Source organism: Marmota marmota, unplaced genomic scaffold, assembly GCF_001458135.2.
Source record: "Marmota marmota marmota unplaced genomic scaffold, marMar, whole genome shotgun sequence".
In the NCBI taxonomy this organism is placed as follows: Eukaryota; Metazoa; Chordata; class Mammalia; order Rodentia; family Sciuridae; genus Marmota; species Marmota marmota.
In genome coordinates this window covers 15,700,233-15,724,277 of record NW_026000005.1, presented here as the reverse complement: position 1 = coordinate 15,724,277, position 24,045 = coordinate 15,700,233, and the positions used below count along the sequence as shown (strand labels likewise).

Here is a 24,045-nt window from a genome sequence, read left to right as displayed (position 1 = left end):
GCTGTTGTTGCTGAGCATTTTCTAAGTGGTGTCTTGTCTTAAACTATAACAAGTTTATCAACTATAAATTCACAGGTGACACGACGTGAAAATTCAGAAGAATCAGATTTCTTGAAGGAATTGGCACCTTCAATACTTTATGTAATTAAAATTGCTTAATATAAATATTCAAATACTTTTCTCAGCATAATAAAAGATAACTAAATGGTAATTGAGCATTTACCATCTGCTAGGCACTCTGAAGATATTTCTGATCTCAATCACATATCTTCCTGGTAAAATTCCATAATTATAGAGGAGAAAGAGCCATAAAGATGATCCATCTAGTGTTTTTTCAAAGTATGGGTTACAGCCATGGGAAAGACTAATTTTGTGGATCATGACCAATAGAGCAGAGTAGGTAGCATTGTACAGAGGAAGGATAAGCATTAGTTCAGGGAATTTTTTGTTTAAGTTTTTATATGAGTAAGTATACTAGGTCAAGATTTAAAATGCTTTTGAGTTGTGACCATAAAAACTTGAAATTCAATAAAAATTCCAACCACTTGATTTTACTCAGATACGTAGGGTGTTATAGAATGTTACATAGCTGAACCAAGATAGTACAGGCAGTTGAGGGGGTAGGGGTACTAAAACTAGCTCCCAAGTCTTCTGCCTCTGTCCCAGTCTTCACTGTGTCACACAAGTAAGACTGCTTTGGGTTGAATTAACCTATATTTTGAAATGAGTCACTTTATAAATGGTTAATGATTTATTTATCATGTCTTCTAACATTAATCATCAGAAGTAAAAAGTTTTAATCCCTTATAGAAAAATAAATAGATGGTAGGTTTTACAGCTATTTTTTATGTTTAACCATCAAGTAAAAGAATCAGCTACTGATATAGTTCTAAAACACAAGTGGTTAAAGACTCTTCCATTTAAGAAGTTATCTTTAGATGGTGGCTCTTCAGGGACAGTGGCATTTGATCTATTGTCCCTTACAGGCAGCCTGGGTCAAGAAGGCAGAGGTTTTTGCCTGCTTCATCTACCTGCCTCTACTTCAACCAAAGCTAGGTCTTCCTTTTCTTTTATTATATTGAGTTTTAAGATAAGATCCTCTTTGAGAAAAAGTACTGTGCTTTTTTAAAAAAGTTTGAAATCCAATGTTCTAGAAAATAAAATTTCATCTGTATTAGCTGTATCAATGGATAAAGTATGCATAGATTATTAATCAAATAAATATCACTGATAAATCAATTTGTATAAAAGATCTTTGAGTGATTTTCCATTGAATCTATGGGAAAATTTTTTATTCTTAACAAAAGCTATCATACACCTTCCTTATTTTCTTATCTCTTAGCACTTTACTTTTTCTCTCTTCTATAACAAATCAAGGATGCAAAATTCCTTGTTTTAATATTTCTTTCATTTGCTTGTTTGTTCATTCAACTAATAAACATTTATTTTGCAACTACCATGTACCAGGAGCTGTGGTAGACACTAAAAAGGCAGCAGATCAAGACAAATTTGGTCTCTGCTTTCATGAATCTTATTGGTTTAAAAGGAAAGGCAGGCATTGAAGATGAAATGTGAATTAAAAGATGGAAGTACTTGGAATCGGCCAATACTTAATAGCACTGTTTCACATCTCAGTTTCTGTCTGTGCTCTTCTGTGTATCTGGTGAATTCTTTTTTTGTCTTTTAAGATACAACTCAAATGCATACATTTCCTAACCTCTGTTGTATATGTGGCCATCTGACTATGGTTGGATTTGGTCAAATGACTATGTTCTGGCCAACAGATATAAGTGTAAAATACAATTTGTGACTCTCAGTAAATATCCTGAAAAGGATATTTCTTTCTTTTCTGCTTCTTTTTCTTTCTGGTGGGTAGAATATGTATGTTATTTGAAAGGCCATACTGGCCAAAAAGATTAAAACAACCTGTCAAGAATAGTGAAATAGCCAGGCATGGTGGCATATACCTATAATCCCAGCCACTTGGGAGGCTGAGGCAGGAGGATCAGGAGTTCAAAGCCAGCCTCAGCAACTTAGTGAGGCCCTAAACAACTCTGTGAGACCCTTGTCTCTAAATAAAATACAAAAAAGGGCTGCAGATGTTGCTCAGTGGTTAAGCACTCCTGAGTTCAATCCCCAGTACCAAAAAAAGAAAAAGAAAAGAAAGAAAGAAAGAAAGAGAGAGAGAGAGAAAAAAGAATCAACAGGTGATGGGAAGTTGGGTCCTTTACAGTTTAGATACACTGACCTTCCAACCCTGCATTCCCTGCACTATGTGAGGTTCCCCTTTATATGAGGTATATATTCCCTTTTGTTGGAAAAACTATTATTTTGGGAATTCTGACACTTGAAAATGGGTCCAATTGTAAATATCATACCCTAAAGTGGAAAAGTGGGCAAATAATATTAACAAATAGTTTACAGGAAAAAATATATATATACTTAGTCAAAGAGCCCCTAAAACACCCTGCCCACGTAACAAATTTTAATGTTTTACCTGAATCAGTTTACCTATTAAATTGTAAAATCACTTGTAATACACACACACACACACACACACACACGTATTATAGAAGTCAGTATTTCATGCTGACAGTATCACATAGTAGTTAAGAAAGTGATAGAAGGGCCAAGATTGCTAAGTCAAGTCTCTGGTCATTTGCTACTTATCTTACCAAGAAATTTATTTCGGTTGCCTGTGCTTTTTTCATCTGCAAAACTGGGGTAACAATAGTCCATGTTTTTTAATGTTATGAGGACAATGAGAAAACATAATGTCTACAAGATGTTCAGTATTTGTAATTATAGTTATATGTAAAAATAGGTTTAAAAACAAATAACATTTAAAATGAGTACTCATTGCAACTCAGAAGTCTCTACAGCTTTTCAAGAAAAGAGTCAGGCAATATCAGGAATTTTAAAATATTCCTAACAGTAGACCATTAATTCTACTTTTCATACCATAGCCTGATAAATAACTTGCCTAGCACGTGCACGGCCCTGGGTTTGATCCTCAGCACCACATAAAAATAAATGATTTTTTTAAAAAAGGTATTGTATTCAACTAAAACTAAAATAAATATTTTAAAAAAATAATAGTGGAAAATGTAAGCAACCTCGATAATAGAAGATTGATGAATTTAATATATTATTATACACTCATTATTTAACCATGAAAAATAAGCATTTTACGAAAAAAGAAGCAGGAATAACACATGGGATGAGCAGAATATTTCTATACTTTCACTGAAATAAAGATCCAGATTGCATAGTCAGTCTTTCAAGGGACTTCTACAAAGTACCCTCATCCAAGTGTAGCTATGATAAAACCCCAACAGCAAAATGTTAAACTTTAACTTGGCAAGTATGTTAAGTCTAACAGTGTCACCAAATTTCATCCAGGGATTCCACTTCTACAGTTCTCTCAGAAGAAAATATTCTGAAACACAAAGTTTTGTATATAGTACTATTTATTACGTGGAACTGAAAAAAAACAATCCAAATATAAAATAATAGAATGACAGTTAAAAAGGGAGGGAACACTTATATGTGTGTTAGAGTTTTTAATAACACAGGGAAATATTTACGCTATAACATAAAGCAAAATAATTAGGATACGAGATTCAAAATATTGTTTAGTCTTAACTACATGTGAGAAAAGATGAATAAAAATACTGAAGATAAAAAGTATTTTCTTCAATAATTATGCCATATATAGTTTTGTGTCATTTTTCCATCACCTATAGATGGTATGAATCAATTACATTAAATAAGGGGGTATAGAGAGAAAGATGAAGAAAATCCGATCAGAGGTAGCTTTTTAAATTCCTTCATTAATATCTTTCCTGTATTTTCCAGCTATTCTACAATAAGCACAAGATTTGTTAAATTAAAAATACAATCACTATTTAATCACAACCAGAGGTGCTTTTTCTCTGGTGTCACAGATGGATAGATACACCAGCATCATGCTTGGTTTCATAGTAAATCACAGGCAGTGGGGCAGTATCCAACAGGACTGGTTGGCCTGGTTGACTCTGGGTATGGAAACAGGCAGGATGACCAGGTAGACCCCCCAATTCAGACCTTCCCACAGGCATACAATATTGGTTTGGGCATCATTTTCATATACATGGAAGAAAAACATCATTTTTTAGAGACTAGGAACAGAAGTAATCTAGGAAGTAGGAAGCTGAAAGAACTCAAGAGAGTCTACTGCTTATAGCCAGTATTTAAAATAACATGGAAAATCTTCTTCTGGTTTTACTCCAGTGATGCTAGAAAATGTTGGCGAAGAACTAGATCCTGTCTTGGAACCTCTTCTACTAAAACAGACATTTAAGCAGGGCGGGAGTGTATGTATCCGGCTTGGGGATGCTACAATTGAATACACACCTGACTTCCGCTTCTATATAACTACCAAGTTAAGAAATCCTCATTATCTTCCTGAAACATCTGTAAAGGTTTGTATCTAAAATAAATGTTTCTTTATCAGTTTTTACAATTAGTGACTATTACAAATATTTTCCTCCTGAGCCAGAAGAGGAGCAGGTCTTCCTAGGAAAATGGGATTTTGTCTTTTTCTTTCTTTCTTTTTTTTTTGCATTTCCTGAGATTCCTATAATAATTTCTAAATGTTGCTTTTGTGCATGCATGTGTGTAATAAAAGAATCTTTACTATGCTATGAAAAAAAAAACTCATCAGAATCTAATTTCTACAATTGATATTATTCTTAGATTTTCATTGTCAAAAGTAGATGACATATATTCACATTCTTTCTTTGTAAGAATTATAATATGCTAATTATTGGAATTGGAATTTAGGAAGAGAACTCTATTCTTTCTCAGGCTAAGGTTGCTGCTATATGATTTTATATAATTACTTAAAAGAACTGTTTTCAATCGCTGTTCTTTTAAAATACTAAAAATTCCTTTAAGAAGTAAAGTTAGTTTAAAGTTTTATTCAATGACTAAAATGACTTGAGATGTTGCTCTATAGCTGAGCTCTTGGAGGATTAGATAGTACACCTTATTCTGGCTTTTATTCCTGTGTGTGGTTGGTATTCAACAAATGTTTGTGGGGTGAGTGAATGAGTGGCTTTCATTTACAGAAGAATACAGGAGATGGCATTAAGAAATATTGATTCAGAGGATGGGACATGATGGTAGATTAGAGTGAGACAGCATGTCTCCTATCTCTGCTACCCAGAACTGAAGCAGTGGGAATACTACTCCCTGATGATTAGAGTGAAAAATCCTGAGACTAGAGGGGCAGTCTGTTCTAGCAGAACTAGAAACTGACTTATTAATCGAATCTGAAAAAAAAAAAAAGAACCTCTTACCTTGAGTTTATCAATCCTCCATGGAGAACCAATTCAGGAGCCATCTGGGAACTGGAAACCCAGATCTGTAAGTTTGCAGCTAGGTCTGTGTGGGGCTGTCTGAGCCTAGCAAATTCTTGGAAAGTCAAAAACTAGGAGCATTTTACCCCAGGGGAATGAACTGCAGGTTAGAGAGGCTTGAGAGAGAGCCTGGCTCTCCCTAGCCACATGGGTCCTGCAGTTCTCAGAGACTCACAGGGTTGGCCATAGCAGGTCAGGAGGTTGGAAGAATGGGTGTGAGGGCATTTGGATCTCAGCTCACCTAGCCAGCTGGTCCAGGACTCACTAATTCCCAGGGCCCACCTGGGCCTGCACTTGCCAAGTCCTGGCACCAGCCTGGCCCCTGGCTCCCTCCCCAGTCTGGCATCCACAGGTCCCCAGGACCTACAAGGTCTGGCACCAGTATGGCACCCACCAGGGCCCTCTGGCTGCCAAGTTCCCAGTCTCCCAACTCCCTAGCACCCAGCCTGACCCACCACTCTGCCTGTTAGGCCCACAATCTAGCTGCTGGCCCATAGCCCTACATGCCAGTCTGTGCTACACTGCCATACCTGCCCTGCCCAGCACACAGCTTCACTGCCAGCCTGCAGGACCCAGCATCCAGCCCTGACCCACCAGCCCAAGCCAACTGGGCTCCTCAATGTGGCTGGGCTGCTGCATGCACCACATGCTGCTTTGCCACCAGACCTGCCTGCTCCAGCACACAGCCTCCCTGGCAGGCCACTTCACCTCTAGGCCTGCAGCCTATCCTGCCTACATTAATCTCCCAAGGATGGAAATTGGAAAGTTTTAAACCCCAATCTTCAACCCAGTGAGCAACACAATAAAAAGGAAAGATGTGATAACCCACAGCCCATACTTCCAAGTAGTTCATACCTCAAAAGAATTGAAAAGAAAATCAGATAGGCACATAGAGTAAATACATACACTCACTGAATATTGTATCTACCATAGTGGATATGACTCCTTAATTTCCTAACATTTAACTAAGCTTTTGGATTTCTCCATTCATTATGGTTTTAGTTCTGTTTTGAATTTCTATATTAGGTTTATGTTTTATTTGGATGTGTATTGACTGATTCAAGAACTCCTACACATATTCATATTTCTTTCTCTCTCCTCATTTCTAGTCTCTTTTTTTTTTTGGTGTTATTTTCCCATGTTCTATATTTTGAGGTTTAGGATTTTTGATTAGTTTATTTTAATTTTATTTTATATCATCTTTGACACTACTCTATCTCCCTTGTCTCCCTCTCTCATTTTTCTCTTTCTCACACCCAATTATATTCTCTCTCTCTTCCTTTATATTCTTCTCCTTTTTATTCCCCTTGCACATTAACAACATTTTTAAGTAACAACTGCATCTCCCCTATTCACTCTTTAAAATTGCAAACACTCTTCTACCTTCATATCTCTTCTTCTTTCCTCATACTCAATTCTATTCTTAACACTACTTAATACTAATTGAGGTATATAATGTCTACACCTATCATCAATGTCACAGCAGAAGTCATAGACAACACCTATTGTTTGATTTTAATCCAGACATAATGCATTATTTTATATTGTTTTTAATGATGGAAATTGCTGATCCTATCTCTACATATCATACCCATTAACACTACATATCAAAATAGGAACTAGGGACCTAGTCTACTGCTATATATTGTTTGCATACATTGTTGTTACTCTTGGGCTCCCCTTCCCTAATCTGTGAGGTACCAGTAACATATAGGGACACTATAAATTGGTAATATAGAAACTCTATAATATCAGATCCATCCAGATAGATGAGTAGACACACAAATAATATGAAAAAGCAGTGTAACAAACCATCCCAAATAACATAAAATACCTCAACAGTAGACTCCATTGATACCACAGTGGAGGAAATGTTAGAAATGGAATTCAGAAAATTCATGGTCCAGTTGATCTATGAGATAAAAGACGATGTAAAAAATGAAATCATAGAGAAAATACAAGAAGTCAAAGATCATTTTCATAAGGAGATAGAGAACCTGAAGAAGAAATAGTTGGAAATCCTCAGAATAAAGAAATCAATAAACCAAATTAAAAATTCAATGGAAAACATCTCCAACAGACTAAACCACTTGAAAGAAAGAGTTACAGGCAATGAAGATAAAATATATAATCTAGAAAATAAAGTTGACCATGGAGAAATGATGTTAAGAGACCATGAACAAAACTTCCAAGAAATATGGGATAAAATGAAAAAACAAACTTTAAGATTTATTGGGATCGATGAAGGCTCAGAGATACAAACCAAACGAATGTACAATCTTTTCAATGAAATAATAAAAATTTCCCAAACCTTAAGAATGAAATAGATAACCAAATACAGAAGGTCCTGTAACCTCAAATGTACAAAATCACAATAGACCCACACCAAGGCACATTATTATGAAAATGCCTAACATATGGAATAAGAGTAGAATTTTAAAGGCCACCACAGAAAAGCAACATTTAGAGGGAAACCAATCCAGATCTCAGCTGATTTTTCAACCAGATTCTCAAAGCTAGGAGGTCTTGGAATAACATATACCAAGCTCTGAAAGTAAATGGATTCCAGCCAAGAATACTATGCCTAGAAAAATTAAAATTAAGATTTGAATATAAAAACCTTCCATGATAAACAAAAGTTAAAAGAATTCACAATTAGAAATCCTGCACTACAAAACATACTCAATAAAATATTTCATGAAGAAGAAATGAAAAATAAAGGTAAAAACTATCAAAGGAAGGGGCTACACTAGAAGAATATTCAAGCAAAAAGAAAAACTAATTCAAATTAAAAAACCAAAAATAAATCAAAATGATAAAAATCATATCTCAATAATAATATTGACTCTAAATGGCCTAAACTAACTAATCAAAAGAGATGGACTGGCAGATTGAATTAAAAAACAAAATCCAACAATATTCTCTCTCCAAGAAACTCACCTCATAAGCAAAGATATCCACAGACTGGAGGTAAAAGGATGAGAACAGACATCATTCAGATGTATTGCTACACAAGCAAGGGTTTCTCTTGTCATATCAGGTAAAGTGGACTTCAAGCCAAAGTTAATCAGAAGGAACAAAAAAAATTCACTTCACACTGCTTAAGGGAATTATACATAAATAAGACATAACAATCATAAATATTCCCAACAGTGGAGCACCTACATACATCAAACAAACCCTTCTCAATTTCAAGAATCAAATATACCTCAACACAATAATATTGGGTGACTTTAATATGCCCTTCCCATTACTTGATAGATCCTCCAAACAAAAACTAAATAAAGAAGCTATCGAACTAACAAATGCAATTAATTTATAATTAATGAATAATTTAGACCTAACAGACATATATAGAATGTTTTATCCATCAAGGACTAAATACCCTTTCTCTCAGCAGCTCAAAGATCCTTCTCTAAAATAGACCATATCTTAGGCCACAAAGCAACTCTTAGCAAATGCAAAAGAATAGATATGATATCTTGCATTCTATCAGATCATGATGGAATAAAATTAGAAATACATGGTAAAATAAAAAATAGAAGTTATGCTAATACCTGGAGACTAAATAATATACTATTGAATGATCACTGGATAGTAGAAGAAATCAGAGATGAAATTTAAAAAATTCTTAGAGGTAAATGAGAATCGTGACATGACTTATCCAAATCTATGGGATACTATGAAGGCAATTCTAAGAGGAAAGTTCACTGCACTGAGTGCACTTTTTCAAAGAATAGACAGTCACCAAATAAATAATCTAACATTACATCTCCAAGACCTAGAAAAAGAGCAAAAATCAATGAAATTGAAACAAAAATACAAACAAAAAGATGGTTGTTTGGAAAACTTAAAAAATTAATAAATCCTTAGCCGAACTAATGAAGAAAACCAGAGAGAAAACTCAAATTGCTAAAAATCATTATGAGAAAGAAAATATCATCACAATACACTATTTAAATACAGATAATAATCAGAAACTATTTTGAAAATCTATACTCCAATATAGTAGAAAATCATAAAGACATCATCAAATCTAGAGACATATGACCTACCCAGATCAAGACAGGAGGACACAGAAAATTTAAACAGATCAATTTCAAGCAATGAAATTGAAGAAGCCATCAAAAGCCTACCAACAAAGAAAGCCCAAGACTAGACAGATTCTCAGCCAAGTTCTACCAGATCTTCAAAGAATTTACACCAGTACTCCTCAAATTATTCCATAAGATAGAAAAGAAGAGAACCCTGACAAACTCATTCTATGAAGCTAATATCACTCTGATACCAAAACCAGACAAAGACACATCAAGGAAAGAAAACTTCAGATCAATATCCCTCATGAACATAGATGCAAAAATTTTTAATAAAATTTGGGCAAATCTCATACAAAAACATATTAAAAATATAGTGCATCACGATCAAGTGTGGTTCATTCCAGCGATGCAAGTTTGGTTCAACATATGGAAATCAATAAATATGATTCATCACATCAATAGACTTAAAGAAAAGAACCACACAATTATCTCAATAGATGCAGAAAAAGTGTTTTACAAAACACAGCACCCATTCATGCTCAAAACACTAGAAAACCTAAGGATAGTAGGAACATACTTCAACTTGGGTTTAACTATATATGTAAACCCAAGGCCAAAATCATTCTAAATAGAGAAAAATTGAAAGCATTCCCTTTAAAAATGGGGAAAAGACAGGGATGCCCCCTTTTACCATGCCTATTCAACATAGTCCTTGAAATCCTAGCCAGAGCAATTAGACAAAATATAGAAATTAAAGGAATACAAATAGGAAATGAAGATCTCAAACTATTCCTATTTGCCAATGACATGATTCTATATTTAGGACCCCCCCCCAAAAAAAAAACTCTACCAGAAAGCTTCTTGAAATCATAAATAAATTCAAATAAGTAGCAGGATATAAAATTAACACCCATAAATCAATTGTGTTCCTATATACCAATGACAAATCAGCTGAAAGAGATATCAGGAAAACTATCCCATTTATAATAGCCTAAAAAAATGGGAATCAATCTAACAAAAGAGGTGAAAGACCTCTTCAATGAAATCTACAGAAAAAGAAAGAAATTGAAAAATACCTTAGAAAATGGAAAGATCTTCCATGTTCTTGAAAAGGCAGAATTAATATCGTCAAAATAGCCATACTACCAGAAGCGCTATACAGATTTAATGCAATTCCATTAAAATTCCAATTCTATTTCTCTTCAGAAAAATAGAAAAAGTAGTCATGAAATTTATTTGGAAAAATGAGAGGCCCAGAATAGCCACAGCAATCCTTAGCAAGAAAAGTGAAGGAGTAATCACAATACCAAACTTGAGTAACAAAAACAGCATGGAATTGGCACAAAAATAGACTTGAATACCAGTGGAACAGAATAGAAGACACAGAGACATACTCACATAAATAGTTATTTTATACTAGACAAAGGCACCATAAACACACATTGGAGAAAAGATAGCCTCTTCAACAAGTGGTGCTGTGAAAACTGGAAATCCGTGTGTAGTAAATTGAAATTGAACCCCTGTATCTCACCTGAGGCAAAAAATTTAACTCAAAATATGTCAACGACTTAGGCAGTAGACCATGTGCCTACTAGAAGATAAAGTAGACCCAAATCTCCATTATGTCTGCTCAGGAATGGACTTCCTCAATAAGACTCCCAAAGCACAAGAAGTAAAATCAAGAATCAATAAATGCGATAGCATCAAATTAAAAAGCTTCTTTCCAGCAAAGGAAACAATCAAGAACATGAGCAAAAAGCCTACAGAATGGGAGAAAATCTTTTATTACCAGCACCTCAAATAGAGCATTAATCTCCAGGATATACAAAGAACTCAAAAAACTTAATACCAAAAATAATAATAATAATAATAATAATAATAATACAGTCAATAAATGGATAAAGGAACTGATTAGGTACTTCACCGAAGAAGAAATACAAATGGTCAAAAATATATGAAAAAAGGTCAACATCACTAGCAATTAGAGAAATGCAAATCAAAACTACACTGAGATTCCATTTCAGTTCAGTCAAATGACAATTATCAATAAGTAACAATAAATGTTGATGAGGATATGGGGGGAAAGATATACTCATACATTGCTGGTGGGGCTACAAATTGGTACAACAACTATGGAAAGCAGTATATAGATTACTCAGAAAACTTGAAATGGAACCGCCATTTGACCCACCTATCCAGTTCCTAAGTTTATACCTAAGGGACTTAAAATCAGCATACTACAGTGATGCAGCCACATAATGTTTATAGAAACTCGATTCACAATAGCCAAGCTATGGAACCAAAATAGTTGCCCTTCAACAGATGAATGGATTAAGAAAATGTTTTATATATATGTATATATATCCATATTACTCACCCATAAAGAATGAAATTATGGCATTTGCTAGTAAATGGATGGAACTGTAGGCCAACATGCTAAGTGAAATAAGCCAGTCCCCAAAACCCAAAGGCCAAATGTTCTCTCTGAGATGTGGATGCTAACCCCTAACAAGGGAGGGTAGGGAGGGGAATTATAAAAGCTCATTGGATTAAAAAAAGGGGACTGAAGGGAAGGGAGGTGGGATGGGAATAGGAAAGAGTAGAATGAATCAGACATATCTTTCGTATGTTTATATATGAATATACAACCAGTGTAACTCCATATCATGTACACCCAAAAGAATGAGATAATAATTGGAATGGGTTGTACTCCTTGTGTATATAATATGTCAAAATACACCCTACTATCATATATAATCTAAAAACAACAAAAGGAAAAAAGAAAAATTGATTCAGATTTTGAAAGTCACATGTAGAGGCAAATTTGTCTAGAGTTCAGATATTACTCTTTATTGGGAATATTTAAATGAATGCAGGCAGTGCAGAGTAGTGGAAGAAGGACTAAGATGGCATCATTTATTCCCTCCAAGACAATAAACATGATGTCTGCTCTCAAGAGATTTACACTGTAAACAGCACTGTGTATGCAAAGTGTCTCTGGTGTGTGAACAGGAAGAAATAGGGGAGCTCCTGAGAGCTCAGAATGAAGGACACACTGGACATTCAGAAGGCCAGGAAGACTAGGGGAAGATCTGATGACCTTTGAGCTTGACTTGAAAAACAGAAAGTTAAATTATGGAAATTCTTGATTATTCTTTTTAACTATCAAAATATAGTATGTTATCTAGATACCTAAAAAATATCAAAGATCTGTTTACCTATTAGGAGACAATATATCCAATATAGTTTTAAGAAACATGGATTTGAAATCCTGCTCTATCACTCACCAGTTGTGATTTGGGACATATCACTTAAATTCTCTGTGCCTGTATTCCTTCATCTGTAAAATGGGAATAATAAAAGTTTGTATCCCATAGAGATTCATGTGAAGACCAATCTATGTAAAATGCTTATAGAATATGCTCAGTGGGGAATGTTATATGAAAGTTAACTATCAGCATTACTATTTAACTTCTAAATAGAAGTGAAAAAGAATGAAGTAGAAGATAAAAAAATAAAAGCCCAAAGCTGTGTTTGAAAAACATATTAAATAAATAACAGGTAAAGCCTTTTTTATTTTCTAGTAAGTACATGAAAATATCATACAAAATAACATAAGTTCACTAATAACTGGTTATGGCAGAAGTCATAAAACGCTGTAGGGAAGAAACTGATCTGTGATTCACTATAGAAATCTTTACGATCCCCAGAGTGTCTTATTGCTTCATTATTTTTAATTGCTGGGATTGATTAAACAGGGATTAGAAAACATAGTGAGGCCGTTACTTGCTTTCATTTACAAACTAGAATACTTCCTCTTGATTCTAATTTTTAGGATCCTTTTGCTTTCAAAAACACCAAGGGATGGTGTCGTGCTGCCATAGTATTTTGAGTCTAAATGACAATAAACCTATGACACCATATTTGTATGGTTTAAAATGTTTATTTGTGAACAAATGACTAGATTTGAAAAATCTTGATTTCAAAAGATGCAACATTAATGGAATAGGAATGGATACTTTCTTTTTGAATGCAGAGAAGTAGAAGTTATAAAACATGCATTTGCTAATGCTGTGCCTATAGCTTTTGCATTAAAGCAAATGTAACCTGTGCAGCATGGTTTCTCATGCCAATATGAAAAAGAATCTCTTAAAAGCCTTAATTATAATGTTTCCTTGAATAAATGCTAAAGCAGTAGAGGATTATGCAACAGTTAATAAATCTTCCAAATTACTCAGTTTCAAGAATTTCTAATTATCTCATTTAAATTTGTGAGTATGTTCATGTAATCTATACCTAGTGGCATCCAAGACCTGCCAGACCACAAATGAGAGAAAAATTTAACCCAAATAGCACCCACCACAGAGCAGGTGCCTGGGTTTGGACAGAAGGGAATCACTTTTCTAGGGTGCTACCGGAAGCTATTTTACTCTTATTTCCCAGGCAGGAAATTTCCTTACAATAGCCAAATTACTCTCTTCCTTCAGAAGGAACATTCTCTTACAAGGAAAGACAGGAAAACACAATGTCTGCCACCCAGTAGACAGAGCTAAGATACAAAAATAAAAAGACAAAGACCAAAAATAGAACATCAGTAACAGCATTACCAGTTTGGAAGAAAGGAAGACCTTGATGCTTTGGCAATGCCAACAATTTGCAAAACAGGCAAAACCACCAAAGATGCTGAAGAGTTCACTAGAATCCTTAAAAAGTAAAACAGCTAGTCCTGCCAAAATAAAGGGTCACTTCCAAACTGATTCTAATTTATTTTAGTATTATAGATGTCAGAAATCAGAATAGTTTGAAATGACAATAAATTGACCACTAAAAAATTTTTTTGAAGTATTATACTTCTGACTATGACAAACTTTTGTGGGGTTTTTAACCCAACAATTATACTTGTCTATTTCTTTGGTTGTATTCTCTACTAATTCCACTTTCACATATATTACTACAGTAAATAGAATCTATTTTATGGTCAAAACGTGAGGCATATAAGCAGAGGCTTTCTCAATAGCAATACTGATGCATTTTTCACTTATACTGTTTTACTCATAGGTAACATTATTAAACTTCATGATAACTCCAGAAGAAATGCAGGATCAGCTTCTGGGCATTGTGGTGGCACGAGAAAGGCCAGATCTTGAAGAAGAAAAGCAAGCCTTGATATTGCAAGGAGCCGAAAACAAAAGGTTCTAACTGTCATAAAACAGAACTATTCTTGTCTTGAGATCACTTAGAATGAACTAAAGTACATGTTAAAGATTTATTTTGTTAAACTATCAGCTCTAGCAAATGGGAAAATTTTAAATATAAGGAATTGCCAAATATATTTTTACATACAAGTTCTTAGATGCTAGAAGAGTTAGAAGGCTTGCCACACATCAAGGCAATGTATTTTCACCTCTTCACCAAAGTTTTAGCACAGAAGTGTTAGTGTCCATTGTGTAATGAGCATGTTACACTAGAGCACTGTATGAATGCGTAGGTCGTATCCCACTTTCTGCTCATATCTATATCATAGGTAGAAAGGGTAAAGCTCTGTAAGTCATGAAAAATTTCAGAAAATAAATGAAGTGATACTTTCTGTTCACTCTGAGCTGAGATTCTTAATGGCGGAGTAGATTGGCTAGCCGTACGTCTCTCTAGGTACCACATAAATGACCATTAGAGAGGGTACTGGAGCAGAAAGGCTCATCATTGTGACATTTTGCAAGATAAAACGTTAATTATATAACATCTCCATTACAGATATTTGTCACAAAGTGATACCTTTCTTTAGGTTACAAGCTCTTTGTGTCTTATAAAAGAACATATATGTGAAGTGTTTCTGGATGATTTCTTTTTCTTTTGAGAAAATTGTGCTTTATTCCAGGCAGTTAAAAGAAATAGAAGACAAGATTTTAGAAGTTCTTTCATCTTCAGAAGGCAATATATTAGAAGATGAAACTGCTATTAAGATATTATCTTCCTCCAAGGCTTTGGCTAATGAGATTTCTCAAAAGCAGGAAGTAGCTGAAGAGACAGAGAAGAAGATTGATGCCACCCGCATGGGCTACCGTCCCATCGCCATCCATTCCTCCATCCTATTTTTTTCTATTGCTGATCTAGCCAACATTGAGCCCATGTACCAATATTCACTGACCTGGTTTATCAACCTCTTCATCCTGTCTATTGAAAATTCAGAGCAATCAGAAATCTTGGCAAAAAGGTGTGTAAAAGAAATGCTAATTAATAATAAGGTATGAAGGTTAGTAATTTATGATTTTCATTGTTGTTTCAGAATGGTGCAGGACTCTTGCCTAAAATGAACTTGGTTAACCATTGAGATATGAATTTGAGAATTAGAAATTGAACACGTGTCCAAATTTATTTTGTCAAGAAATTTTTTTACAGAGATATAGGTTTATAATACAACTATAGAAATAGAGACATTTACCTCTATTTATCATTTGTAAAATATCTCAATGACTAAAGGCATGGGAAGAGTGGTTAATATCCCCCAAAATGTATGATTCATGTTCCCTTCGAGCTTACCTTCCAAAAGTCGCATTTCACATTTTAATTCCTACATATGTAATTTGTCAGGTACCAAGGTAAAAATTCTAAATCTTATTATTTGTGATAATTAGAGCCTCTCTTTTTTTCAGAGCTTCTTTTATGTATTAATATACTTTATTTTATATAATAAAAAAATATTATAATACTATTATAGTGACTATCAAAGTAGAGCAATTAAGACCTTACTTAGTAATAAATGTATGATGGAGCAAAATTCATTTGATTTGTTATCAATGAGATAATTTTTAGTTTGGCATTAAGACATGTTTTAAATAGGGCTCAACATGAAATTATTTTTTGAGTAAAAATAGTAATAATTACAACTTTGCCCTTGATCATTATGAACCTTGATAGTTGGTTTCTTTGTGGTTCACACACACAGGGAAACTCAATTGAATAGTTACCGCTCACAGTAAATAATTATTATTTTTTTTAAACCATAAGTGCTAATCTCATTTAAATCTGAATAGAATTCCTTTTATTTATCATGGTAGAGGTCTGAAATTTTGAGTTCTCAGACTGAGCAACTTTTTTGCCAGTATCATTCATTACTTTTCAAGTTTGAATATTAAACTAATAAAGGTATACAGCTGGCACATTGGCCTTGTCAAAAAAATTTCATGACAAAGAGAAGAGAAAAAGGGAGTTATTTCTCAGGAATAAATGCATGATAGTAGTTTCAAGTTCATTTTAACATAATGATACTTGAAAATGTTTAGTTTATTTCTCTATTTCTTCCAGTTCCTGAAATATTCAAGTTTAGCAAGGATTACTGTAATAAAGAAAAAAACAACTTTTAGGTGATCTTTCTTTTAAAAGTTTCAGGCTGTTTGCATTATAAGTTATTTAATTAAGCATGCATGTTTGGTTTGCATAGTAGATTCCACAGGATTTAAAAAATTCCCAGTCTTTACTACAGTATAGTATACATGGTAGCCATATAGTAAATGATGTTCTGCCTTTCATTGGGATTCTTAATTTCAGCCTGGCTTAAAATAATAACCATCAGAATGTTATACTCTAACTAGTATAAACCCTTACTATTTACAGGAGAATAGAGAAGAAAATTTTGTTGGTTTATCATTTAAAGAAATGATTTTGTATAAGGTTTAAAAATTAGAACAAGTTTGTGCTTTAATTTTTTTTTTTTTTTTTTTTTTAGGAGTGGGGGTGGTTTACTGGGATTGAATCCAGGAATATTTAACCACTGAGCTGCATCCCCAGCCCTTTTTAGTTTTTGAGACAAGATTTTGTTAAGTTGCTTAGGGCTTTGCTAAGTTATTGAGGCTGGCCTCAAACTTGCCATCCTCCTGCCTCAGCCTCCTGAGTCATTGGGATTACAGGCATGTGCCACCACTCCTGATCAAGTCTGTACTTTTAAAATAGCTCTTGTTCCTTTATTTATTCTTGCTTTATCAAAGTAAAGCTCATCCAAGATATGGCATCTTTTTCTTCATAACTGTGGTAGAGTCCTTTAAGAGAATGCCAACTCCTTTTACCCAAATACGAGATTTGGATAAAATCTAGAAAACACAGATGGCATTTTCTTTTTCAGTCAAACTCCTTGAATTATGTAATTTAGATCCTTTAATTCAGAAATAATAAAAATCATATGCATGACTCTAGAAAATGTAAAGGATAATTCTGGAACCAAGTACTAATAAAGAAATTATATTTTAAAACCTTTACTGAAGTATTAATGTGTCTATGGAAATGTTCATAAATCAGAAGTATTTACCCAATGAATTTTCAAAAGTGAGCACACCTGTGAAACCAGCACCCAGCTCCAGACACTGAACATTATCAACAGCCCAAGAATTCCTCTCTGATTCACTTCTAGCCACAGACTTCCCTCCCCCAAGATTACCACTGTCCCAACTTCAGCTCTGTGAATTAGGTTTGCCTGCTTTAGACGTTCATATAAAATGGGCTTGCTGTGTGCGCTCTTCTGTGTCTGTCGTTTTGCACTCAATATTATGTTTGTGAAATTTATGCATATTGTTGTATGTAGTGAAGTGTTTTGTTCTCTTTCATTGTTAACTAGTTCTCCATTGTGTGACTTGTTGGGGAAATGTAATTAAAATCTAAATCTTCTCCTGACCCAGGCAGAAATTCTCTCTGCAAAGGTAGTAGACAAAGAAAACAGCTTTATTGCTGAATAAGCATTAAACCAGAATGTGATGCATGTTACAGGCAAACTGCAGAGAGATTGTGAAGACAGAAAGAAATTTTACCCCCTTTATTGCTAGCCAAGCAGATACAACTCATAATGTCTCACTTAGTTCATCCTAACTCTTCTTGCTAATTGAGGTGACCATCTGTGTTAGCAAATTAGCTTTATCTAGAGGCAAAACAAACTTTTCCTATCTATAGGATTGGAGGTAATTTTGCAATTTGGAGCAAGATGCCCACTAATGTTGGGCTCCTGCCCTTCCCCCGCATGTTTACATTTCAAAGAAGTAAAGCAGACAAAGGCTTTCTAAAAAAATTATATACATTTTTCAAAGATAGGAGAAAATAATTACAATTGAAGGTGCTCTATGGTAAAGGATGGAAAAGGAATCTCATTTTCAACAAGAGAATTAGGCCTGTTATTTTAAATTTTTGTTTGTCCTAAAATTCTACCCCAGAGTATTTATCCATTCTTCTTTTGAGGACATGTACTTCTAGTTTAAGGCTGTTTTGAGCTTTGTTGCCTTGAGCCTTCTCCTCTATGGGTTTGGTGCAGGTGTGTTCGTATCTCTGGTAGGTACATATCCTGGCATGGAACCTATGATCAAAGGACTTGGGTGTATTTCCTTTCAGTCAATATTGCAGAACAGTATTCTAAAGCAGCCACACCAAGAGAGACTCTTTAGACAGTCCTGTTAATCCCCATCCTTTCTCTGTTCTGTAAAATAAAAGTTTCCAATTAAGAAACCAGCTGCCAGATCAAAAATAAAAGAGAATGAGTTTTTATAGGAATGATATGTTTATCTGCCAATCACTGATAAACATTGGATAATAGCTGGACTGTAGCCATTTATTGGATCATAGCTATACCAAAAGCCCAGAGAGAATGTGTCCATTAATACTAGCCTATAAATTTGTTTTAGAATCTTAATATTAGCCCAAAGATATATAAATTTATTTCATTTTATTTGTTTTTGAGTGATAATTATTCATAATGATTATTTAAGTATGGCATCACTAATATGTTATGACTATTATGGTAGATACTGTGAAATTTCCATAAGTAATTTGGATTATCTGGTTTTTTTTAATTTAGTACATTAGAATTTATGTATCAGAATAAATAATTAGCAAGGAAAAAACCACATAAACAACAAAGTTTTGTTATTAGGGGCCAAACTGAGATCTCTCTATGTACACACACACACACACACACACACAGTGCACAGTTTTTTCTTTTCCTTCCACTTCTATCAAAATAATTTTTCCATGTTATTAAATAGTTTTTTGAAGCATTTTTAGTAGCTGTACAATATACCATTGTAGGAATGTTCCACAATTTCTTTAAGACTTATAGATAGTCCCTAGCTTTTGTATTATATATAATGCTGTAGTCTCTAGCTTTTGTATTATATATAATGCTGCAGTAAATATAAACATCTACATCATTATTTTCCTTAGGCTAAAATCCCAAAATTAGGACAAAGAAATTTAATTTTTTCCAGAAAATATGAATTTCTTTACTGGAAAGTTATTCAAATATACAACTCCATCAGAGAAACATGAATGATATCACTGTGTCACTCCCAGCACTGAATGAATATTTTTAATATTTTCCCAATGGAATAGGTTATTAAAATATCATATTTTAATGTGTACTTTGTCACTAGGAGGATTAAGCTTGAAATTCTAATATGATTGACCTTTATAATTTTCCTTTGATCTTACGGTTTACAAGAGGACATTCGTCTTAGAGTGCAGAGATTTTTCTTTTATTCTAGAAAGACCAAACCTGAGTCACCTGTACTAATTATACTGTTCCAGGTGAGACAAATTAAATGCCATGCAAGAAAAGGCCTATTAGCATAACAATGGGAACAGGAATAAGAATTCAACTGTATTACCATAACTATTTTCAAGGCCTTCTCCACCAAACCCTTTTTCAGAATTCTCAGCTAGAAATAATATAGGTGCATAATTTGTTTTATTAATTTGTTGTCATTGTTTTATGGGAATGCTGGCAGGTGATAAAATAAATAAGGAAATAGGTAGGTAAGAAAAAATAAAAAAGAAAATACAACGAGAGTGAGTAACAGTATAGGGTATCAGTCTGAAAATAGCTAAGTTCTGGTCTTAGCAGTAATATTTTTGTAAACACTTTAAGAAATACCAGTATAAGTTTGCTTAATCATAATCAAACTATGTTGATTTTTCCTTCAAATAATTGATCTGCTTAGAAAATTTATGTTCTTATTTATATTAGTCATCAGCTCCTTATAAATGTTTTAGCTATTTTAAATATTTAGCTAAATATTTTAGCTAACAAATATTTTAGCTAACTATTCTTTCCTGTTATAATTTTATACTTATGTAATAAAAATATTTTTTAAATTTGATTTCAATAATTTATTTCCTTTGACAATTAAGTTAAAATTCATAAAATGTCATATTGATTTTTAAGAATTATTACAGATCACACAGTAGCCATCAGTTTGGAAATATTATAATTATTCATATCCATGTTTTGTCTCTATGGCTAATAAAAAAGCATAATCAAGTTGTGATTTCTCTAGATTTTATGGATTTATTAACAGAGTATCATAAATAACAGAATAATAATTTTATGGAATTATGAACAGAATATCATAAATAATAGCAAACCTGCTGTTAATTATTTAACAAAGAAATTATTAATTTAATTGTGCTCATTTAACATTTATTATAAAATATTTCAAAGTATCTGCATTATCAAGGTCATATTTTACCCCCAGAAATGGTTTGTAGTTAAAAATAGCCTACAAACCTTTTAATGTAATAGATTAATATACCATGCACTGGCTTTTTCCCAAAAGGAAGATGAAATTTTTTTAAAAATCAGTTGGGGGCTGGGGATGTGGCTCAAGTGGTAGCGCGCTCGCCTGGCATGCATGCGGCCCGGGTTCGATCCTCAGCACCACATACAAAGATGTTGTGTCCACCGAAAAATAAATAAATAAATATTTTTAAAAAAAATCAGTTGGCAGTAAAATGCAATTCTACTGAGGTGTTTCTACACTGTGTGACTCTCAAATTGGTGCACTTGCTGAAGACACTTGATTGCTTGAGAGTAATTGACCAGAAAGTTTATTAAAAGAACATACATCTAAATGGCTTATAATGGGTTTTTTTAAGAGTGTTTTTTTTTAATGTAACATATTTTTATTTATTCACTTTTCCATGGACTCCTCAGGCTACAGATTCTCAGGGATCACTTCACTTACTCACTGTATGTTAATGTCTGCCGGTCCCTCTTTGAAAAGGATAAGCTGCTCTTCTCCTTTTGTCTCACTGTGAATCTACAGATCCATGATCCTGTGGTCAGTACTGCTTTAGTCCTAAGAACAACAACACCATAATATTAACATGGATTTATTAATTTACTAATTTGTATGGGAATATATATGAAAAGATTGTAGGTAGGTTTAAATGATGCTAATTTTTATTTAAAGCAAGGTATTACAACAAGGCAGTTTATTCACACAGGTGAAATACAAATTAAACACAGTTCATTATGTTACTATCACTTAAATTTTTATGTTTTAGTTTAAAATAAGTCTGTTTCTATTAGAATCCTAGATAACAATGCATATAAATTTACTACATATGTTTATGTATTTTTACCAACTTATAGAGTACATGGTAATATTTTTAAAATCATGTGCAAGTTAGTCAAATCTAACCATTTGAGCTTAATAGTATCTTACATAAATTTTTGTTATCTTTTAAATCTATTCATTTAAAATATAGGAAGCACCTTTTAAAATTGAAAAGAAGTATAAAGTCACTACTTTATACAAATATATGTTCAAGATTTATTGATTTTCTATGGTAATATATTGGTTGAATTCTCAAAGAGTAATGATTTTGTTCTTTGCATTTCTTGTGAAAGTTTTGTATATTTTGTGTAAAACAATTGAAAATATGGCAGATGGATAGTTTTCTACCTTTCTACAATGTATAGACCAATAGAACTCTTAAGCATTCATTTGAAAGTACATATTTTTTTTTCTTTTTTTTTTTAATTTTTTATTGTTGGTTGTTCAAAACATTACAAATTTCTTAATATATCATATTTCACACTTTGATTCAAACATATATTAAAATAGAATATATTCAAATTTTCATGTTTAAATTATTTCTGGAAAAAGCAATTGAAAAGTAGCTATTTAAAATGAAACTATTTTGAAAACTGTTTATAATGGATATTTTGTTTTCTTTTGGCTAAATAATGAGCTGTGTTAAGCTTCAGAATTTCATTGGGACTATATATGAAACTTATAAATAAATATTCAGCTCTTTTAAAATGTAAACTGATTAATGATTAATTCATTCATGGTGCTTTGTTTTCTAAAGATCAATAAAACTGAGTGGAGATTTCTGCTAACTGGTGGCATTGGACTGGATAACCCTCATGCCAACCCTTGTACATGGCTCCCTCAAAAGTCCTGGGATGAAATATGTCGATTAGATGACTTGCCTTCTTTCAAAGCAATTCGGAAAGAGTTTATGCGCTTAAAGGATGGCTGGAAAAGAGTATATGATAGTTTGGTATGTTTTAACCCTCTTGTTCATTTCAAAGTTTTTAAATGGAGAAAATAATGTTAAATAGTGTATCTTATCTTTGCATAAAAGCAAGATTTAAATCAGCTTTAAACAACTGGTTGAATATTAAAATACAAGCTTTGATTTATATTACCCTCACCTTTCTAAGTCAATGATTTTATTAAACTTCCATTCAGTCTCAGAAATGTATGGAAATGTAGGAGCTGCATGGCCTTAAAATATTTTGGTTGAATTTCCATTCCAAGTTTTTATTCATTATCAAATTAGATTTTGATAATCATAAGAGCAGATAAACTGAAATTTTATCAAACATGCTAGCTGTGGTGGCACACACCTGTAGTCTCAGTTACTCAGGAGGCTGGGTGGGGGATCACTTGAGCCCATGAGTTTGAGATCAGTGGGGGCAACATAGCAAGACAACGGTTTCCAAAAAAAAAGCCACTTCCCACCCCACACACAAATAGCTGTTTGATTATATATTCTGAAGGCAGAACACAAGCTAATAAATACTTTTTGTCATTTGAGGAAAAGGGAGAGCTACTAGTTTAAAAATATTTTCCTAAGACTTTATCTTGCTAATTAGAGCCTATTATTACACTTGACACATGCCCATAAAACAGTTTCCTTTCTGAGATATGTAGCAATTGTTGCTTTTCCTCAGTTTTTCTTAAGTACATGGACTAGTATTTTCTAATTCCCAGTTAATTTTTTCTATTCCCTGGTTTCTATTCTTTTGACTATTTGCTTTCCTTTTTATATACTATGGCAAGAGCTCTGGGGAAAGTTGGTGGAGAAGAGAAAGATAGGTGGAAATTTTTTTAATTGTGTTTATTTTATTTGTTGCCTATTATAAATTATAGTGAGAGTATATCTACACATGACTTTACATATTTGTAATGGATCTAGTTTGGATTTCTCCTTGGTAATAGTAAGATGTTTCCTAGAAACAAGTGTTTTTGCTAATACTCTTTTCTAAGTTAAAATTTTATTAACTGTCTGAAGCATAGAGATTGATGATTTGAGAAACCACATAGCCTATCCTGAAGTTTCAAAAACACACATTGCCAGATGTAGTGGCGCCTGCCTCTAATTCCAGTGGCTGGGGAGGCAGGAGGATCATGAGTTCTAAGCCAGCCTCAGCAGCTCAGTGAAAATAGGGCTGTTTCTAAATAAAAATACAAAATAGAGCTGAGGATGTGGCTCAGGGGTCAAGTGCCCCTGAGTTCAATCCCTGGTACTGCACCCCCTCAAAAAAAAAAAAAAAAAGAAAA

The 24,045-nt window shown here is 33.4% G+C and overlaps 1 protein-coding gene across 5 annotated transcripts in view; it reads left to right on the top strand.

Annotated features, from left to right (window-relative positions):
* Positions 1-24,045, top strand: part of Dnah7 (dynein axonemal heavy chain 7) — a 304,117-nt gene that overhangs the window by 228,794 nt on the left and 51,278 nt on the right. For all 5 annotated transcript variants that reach the window (XM_048808207.1, XM_048808205.1, XM_048808204.1 and 2 more), the window contains 5 exons: positions 4,273-4,463; positions 14,498-14,631; positions 15,315-15,650; positions 21,402-21,528; positions 22,565-22,759. In XM_048808207.1, the coding sequence (XP_048664164.1) occupies positions 4,273-4,463; positions 14,498-14,631; positions 15,315-15,650; positions 21,402-21,528; positions 22,565-22,759 (983 nt within the window). The remainder of the gene's footprint in view (positions 1-4,272; positions 4,464-14,497; positions 14,632-15,314; positions 15,651-21,401; positions 21,529-22,564; positions 22,760-24,045) is intronic.